This window comes from Xyrauchen texanus, unplaced genomic scaffold, assembly GCF_025860055.1.
Source record: "Xyrauchen texanus isolate HMW12.3.18 unplaced genomic scaffold, RBS_HiC_50CHRs HiC_scaffold_143, whole genome shotgun sequence".
NCBI lineage: Eukaryota > Metazoa > Chordata > Actinopteri > Cypriniformes > Catostomidae > Xyrauchen > Xyrauchen texanus.
Genome location: NW_026265795.1, coordinates 4,381 through 10,190, shown reverse-complemented (window position 1 = coordinate 10,190; position 5,810 = coordinate 4,381). Strand labels below are relative to the sequence as shown.

General features: G+C 39.0%; 1 protein-coding gene across 1 annotated transcript; it reads left to right on the top strand.

Annotated features, from left to right (window-relative positions):
* Window positions 1-4,950: 4,950 nt before the first annotated feature.
* LOC127641701 (N-lysine methyltransferase KMT5A-A-like) lies at window positions 4,951-5,584 on the top strand. Its single transcript, XM_052124626.1, has 2 exons — window positions 4,951-5,077; window positions 5,172-5,584. Exons 1-2 carry the CDS (start codon window positions 4,951-4,953, stop codon window positions 5,582-5,584), a joined length of 540 nt encoding a protein of 179 aa, XP_051980586.1.
* The last annotated feature ends 226 nt before the right edge of the window (window positions 5,585-5,810 follow it).

Sequence of the window (5,810 nt, the reverse complement as noted above, 5' to 3'; positions counted from 1 at the left end):
TTAAAATGATTCAGCTTATAATGTATTCCTCTTTTGTAAGTCGCTTTGGATAAAAGCATCAGCCAAATGAATAAATGTAAATGTAAGTCCAGTTAATAGAAAATGAAAACTTCAAACAGCATATAGTTTGATTTCAATTTAAATATTGCTTTTCACAATGCATTTGTTTCCAAAGCAGCTTTTCAGCTTATATTTACTTATGTTAAATCTACCAGTGAGCAAAGGCAGTGGCAAGGAATGCAAGTAAATGTAATTAAAATAATGTCATTTTATAATTCAATAACATTATATTTGACAACAACCAACATCTACTCACAGGATAATCTCTGTCCTCATTAGGAACTGAAGCAGGAGGGTCAGGCTGTTGAGGCTAACAAAAAAGCAAAAGATCACCATTAAAATCTTTTTTCCTTGTGTAAGTGTGTCTTGTAATATAAGGTTGTATTGAATGCTGAAATGCAAATATAATGTGATTGTGCTGTCATTCCTAACACAAGCAAATTAACATCATGCAAACATGCGCTCACAGTAAAAAAATGTCTTCATCCTGGCTTGAGGAACAAGGATTGATGGCTGCCTGCCTCTGCATGTCTGTCAAAAATCACAATATTTAATGTGTGTGTGGGTGTGTGCGCGATCATGTGTCTTATACAGTGCGTTTCGCTATTAACACATCATGTGTCAATCCTAATGAAGAATACACGGACAATTTGTACATGTATGGACATGCAATACATGCAACATTTTATATTAATGATGAACATTAATATTCGTTTTACGTATAGTATACTTTCAAGCGTTTACCGGTACCTCCAGTAAGTGGATATTATGTGAAACATCAGCGGAAGGGAAAGGAAACGAGTAGGCGGAACCTGCTGCTGGCATCCGCCAATCATTAGTGTGCAAAAGAGACAGCAGCCAATCAATCCCAGAGAAGCGATTGACAACAGTAAACTGTTCGCTCAGTGGTAGCGTTTGAAATAAAACATTATGACATTTAATAATAATAACGAATAACACATTCCTTCAATAATATGAATGAATAATTGACGTAATATTGTTTGGATTGTTGCATTACTTGTCTTGCACCCTGAATTAGATCATTTAAAAGTACAACTGCTAATAACTGAGCTTAAAAATTCAGAAGAAAGGCTAAAGAAAATGGTGGAAGAAAAGCCGTAGGATTTAATTTTATTAAATGGCTGAATATTATGTTTGCTTGGTTTTAGGCTCTTTTATTTGTTAGGCTACATTTTGTATTTATTTATTTGTTTAAAATGTTCATTATTTAATATATTATTTGTACACACTCACATAAACATACATGTTTACACACACACAGACACGCGAATATATTTATATATCCTTCTTCATTTGTTTTGAATATTAAACAGTTTGTTGATTTAACAAAATGAACATTAAGTAATTTTGTATTACTTTCAGATTGAAGTAGTAATTAATAATTTGTACTTGAGAAAAACAGAGGGGAGGGGGTGGGTGGTCCTCAACAGTGTATTATAAAAAAATGTATCAATGTGTTTTTAACAATTTATAAAACGGCATTCTGAACAGTGCGCAATTCACAATTTTTCCACATGATGGTGGGAGATTTAATCGGGCATTTTCAAATGACATAACTTCTGAAAATCGGTGGCGTGGGGGAATGCAATGTTTCATAAATAATCATTATCATTTTATAACATTTAATCGAATAACTTCAGCTATTTTTGTCACTACATGGATGCTCACAAGTGTAATGATGTGCGCAAGACTTGGATGCGTGCTCACTACAGTTGCGCAATATAATACACAGAATACACGCGTAACTAAAGCTCATTACAAGTCTCTTCGCTGAGTGCATGAAACGCTTATATTGAAACTCTTTTTATTAATATATACTCTCTCATATAACCACACAATGTAGATCAATATTACTAAACATTTACAACTGATTTGTACTTCTAGTTTCATGACATATAAGGACTTTCTAGCCTCTTTATTTGCTGGATATTCACAAAACAAGAACGAAATGCCTGTATGTATTACACATCCAATAATAGGCTACTGATGTAAAGTTTTGTATGAAAACCCTTTCAAGCATCAAACAATTAGAACCATAGACTTTTAAAAACTGAAACCGCTAAAACTTTTCCAAAAATGGAATTCCCTTTTTGCTCAAATAATAATAAAATTCGAGTAGGCTATAGCTGCCCTGTTAATGTCAGGTCCCATCCAAACGCTTTCAAATGGTTGGATATATTGTCACAGCAGTAGGCTACTTAAAACGGGATTTGGGTGCTCAGGTGAGTGGGGCCAGACCTTCAAAGTGTGGCTATCTTCAAAAGCTATAGTGCAACAGGTGCGAAAAATAGTAAAACGCTCTAAATTAGGACTACATCACAACGAACGCCGCCTAATGCAAGAGAAACTTCAAGAGAGACTCGTTTTTTTTTTTTTTTAAGAGAGACTCGTTTGATAAGGTCACGCCAAGGTTCGATGACGTCATCTGAACTTATCCTGACCTTTTAGAGACCTTTTGAACTTCAGCTGACGTCACTGTTAAATCAATGCGGAGAAACGGAGAAGAAGCTCGTCATCACTGTAGAAATACCAAGCGTACTGTACTTCTAAAAAATGTAAGTTTTGATTTATTTACAAAAATGATAAAGCATCTCTCTCTCTCTCTCTCTCTCTCTCTCTCTCTCTCTCTCTCTCTACGTTTATATTCCACTGCTTACAATTTCTCTACTGTCTACATGATGTTATGTGTTCTTTTGTACAGGATTGATATGTCTAATTGATTGCCCAATTTGATCTGCTATATGCAACTGCATTTGTTTTTGTTCTGGCTGGGCAACTGTTGGCTGTCCATTTAATTGTCTATATGGCGTTTTTGTTAGTTTTCTTTATTGTGTAGCATCCTTGAGCTCTGGAAAGGCACTATTAAATTAAATATATAATTCTATTATAATTCTTATAACTGCATGGCTCTTACTGTTAAACATGTTGTAATTTTAATGTCTGTTGTGTCACAGTGAAATGATCAGAAACTCATTTGATTTGTGTTGTGTGCAGGAATCCTTCCAATCGCCTTGTTTACTGCCTGTTGTGCTGCAAGCCCCAGACTAAAATTGCTCAACATCTGAAAACATCATGCTTGAAAGATGCAGATGATCAGTTCATTGAGGAAGAAGTCTTGAGGGCCAAACAGTCACAGAGGAATTGGGCAAGAGAGGCAAGGACACTGAATATTTCAGAGGTGAGGGAAATTGTCAAGGAGGACCCATCCTGTGATTCCCTGGCAGTGTATTTCAAGGAAAAAGGCTTTTTCATCACAGAAAGGTAATCCGTTCTGTGTGTGGAAAATGATTTGCCTTCATTTAAAGAATACAGGTGCTCTGTATGTCTAATCTGATGCATTTAAAAGTCTTACTGGATCAATTTAAAGAAGAATATGTTGGTCATACAATTTTTTTTTTTTTTTTTGTCCACTAAATTCCTTCAGCAACACCATCAAGGAAACAGATGTACTTGCTCTGGCCAATGTGGAAATGGCCAACGTTTGCAATTGCCTGTTTAAAAAAAGAGCTGTTTCTGAGAAGAGCAAGACAGCCTTCCGCCATTACTGTGTGGCTACATTATTGTGGATTCACCACCAGGCTCCAAAGAGCATTATGGAATTTAAAGTGAGCTTGTAGTCTTTAACTTTGCTTTTACGGCTGACAGTGATTTGGCTGACCTCTTAGTTGTTCTCTTTGTCAACAGTTAAATGTTGGTGACATATTTTCTAGATTTGTTCAAACAGATCGTACATGTGGTGAGGCTAAGCAATAAACGTGTGACACCTGACAGCCATCTTTTTTGGTCCCATTTTAATATTCTCATAGGTACAGGACTGGAATGACAGGACATCAGAAGGAGACAAAGTCCTGATAAATCTCTCTGAGAAAAACATTTTAAAACTCAGCAAAGAAGAAGAGAGCGTAAGACATCCACTTACACACATTTTCATAAGCAATTTATTAATAGTGTTTAGATAATAGATGTACATGTAATACAAGATTTGCACAAACTTTTACCACAGTGGTTCGACTGTTACTTCAGTCACATTCGGCCAGGATATTTGAAGAACCAACCTCCAGAGGGTGACGACAGGGATAGTTTTTTTTTGGGAGCATCAGGACTCCCACTCACCAATCCCACCGCAGACGGGGAACGCCTACGACTCAAGTGAGTACTCTCATCACAGTGTTTCATGAGAATACAACAGCTTTCACATGGTTACACAATAGGCCTCTCTCTTATATTCTTTTCCCCCTTTATGTGAACAGATACACAAAGAGGCAGCAGGAGGGAGCTGCAACGCCAGAAGAGCTGCCAGGAGGAATGGTGGTGAATCCCGCCAGCTCATCTGCTGATGAAGGGGTACTGCAGGTGCAGGAAAGGTACAGAAGAATCACATCAATTCAAAATTGTGATGCTCATAAGCGTGCTGAACCCAAAACTAATTTGATTGTTTATTTTTGCAGTACATTGCAGCCTGCTGCATCAGCACAGGTCCCGTTTCCAAGGTTTTGGGGTGCTTTTGAGGACCTCTTCCCTGTGACGCTGCATGGAACCCCCGACAAAGCAGCAGGCAGCAGAGGCAGGCTTTGAGCACTACCGCAGCTGCTATTTTCACTGGAGAAGGGTCCAGTACAAACAACGTGTGCGGTACATCCTCAGTAAGTGCGTATAGTGTTTCTAGTCTATTTACACTGCCACAACGCAGTATATAAGTGCCACAACTCTGTGAGGTCATCTTGGATGAAATCTGATCTGATGTAATTCTCCTAGACCACTCCACTGAGAGGACTGGCATCAAACCCCAGCGGTTCATATCCAGCGCATAATTAATAAAGAGACCACCTGGACCACCAATGTGCCAACCGCTGATGACGTTCTGCTGGCATGGGCACCCCCATCCAACCGCCTTCTGCTCGAGCACAGATCGGAAACGATGCATCCATCATTACTTGTGTGCTCGAGCAGAAGTGGAAAGGGCTGTCCATTAAACACATTGAGGGAAAGGGTAAAGGTGCGCAAACATTTTTACTACACAGTCCATTGAATAGAGGAAGAGTGAGAGTGAAAACATTTGCTCAAAAGCACGTTTCTTTATCTTTGTACAGGAGTCATCACCACAATGGACTTCAGGAGGAATCAGATCGTGTGCGACTACCACGGTGAAGTAGTCTCCAAGCAGGAGGGCGAGAGGAGAGTGGACAATCTCACAGAGGAGCCGTCATATCTGTTCTTCTTCAAGGGCAAGGGAGGCGAGGCCCTGTGCATCGATGCCCAAAAATTCCCTTGTGACTGCCACCCAGACAAAGACACGTTTGGGAGGAGAATGAACCATTCCCGGAAGCACTGTAATGTGCAGCCCCACAGGGCCACCTTAAACTTCCCCAGTGGAGCCAGGGAATGTGTCCTGTTCCATGCCCTACGAGACATTGGGGTGAATGAGGAGCTCTTGTGGGACTATGGTGTCCGGCGAACATCATTCGGAGGGGAAGGGAGGGACCTCACTTGGCTTGATGACTGACATTGTCATTAAAGTTGAGCACAGACTTCATCACAATGTTTGTATGTGGAGTCGTTGGCTTATGTAAATAAATCCTTTTTTTTCCTTAAACACTGTGACTTGTATTATTTAGACTACAACATGGGAAACGTTTGGGGTTTATGTGGTTTGACACTGTTAAAATATATTTGGTCAAATAGACAGCAATAGCAACTAGTATTGATTTTTGGCAACCAAAGTTATCCAT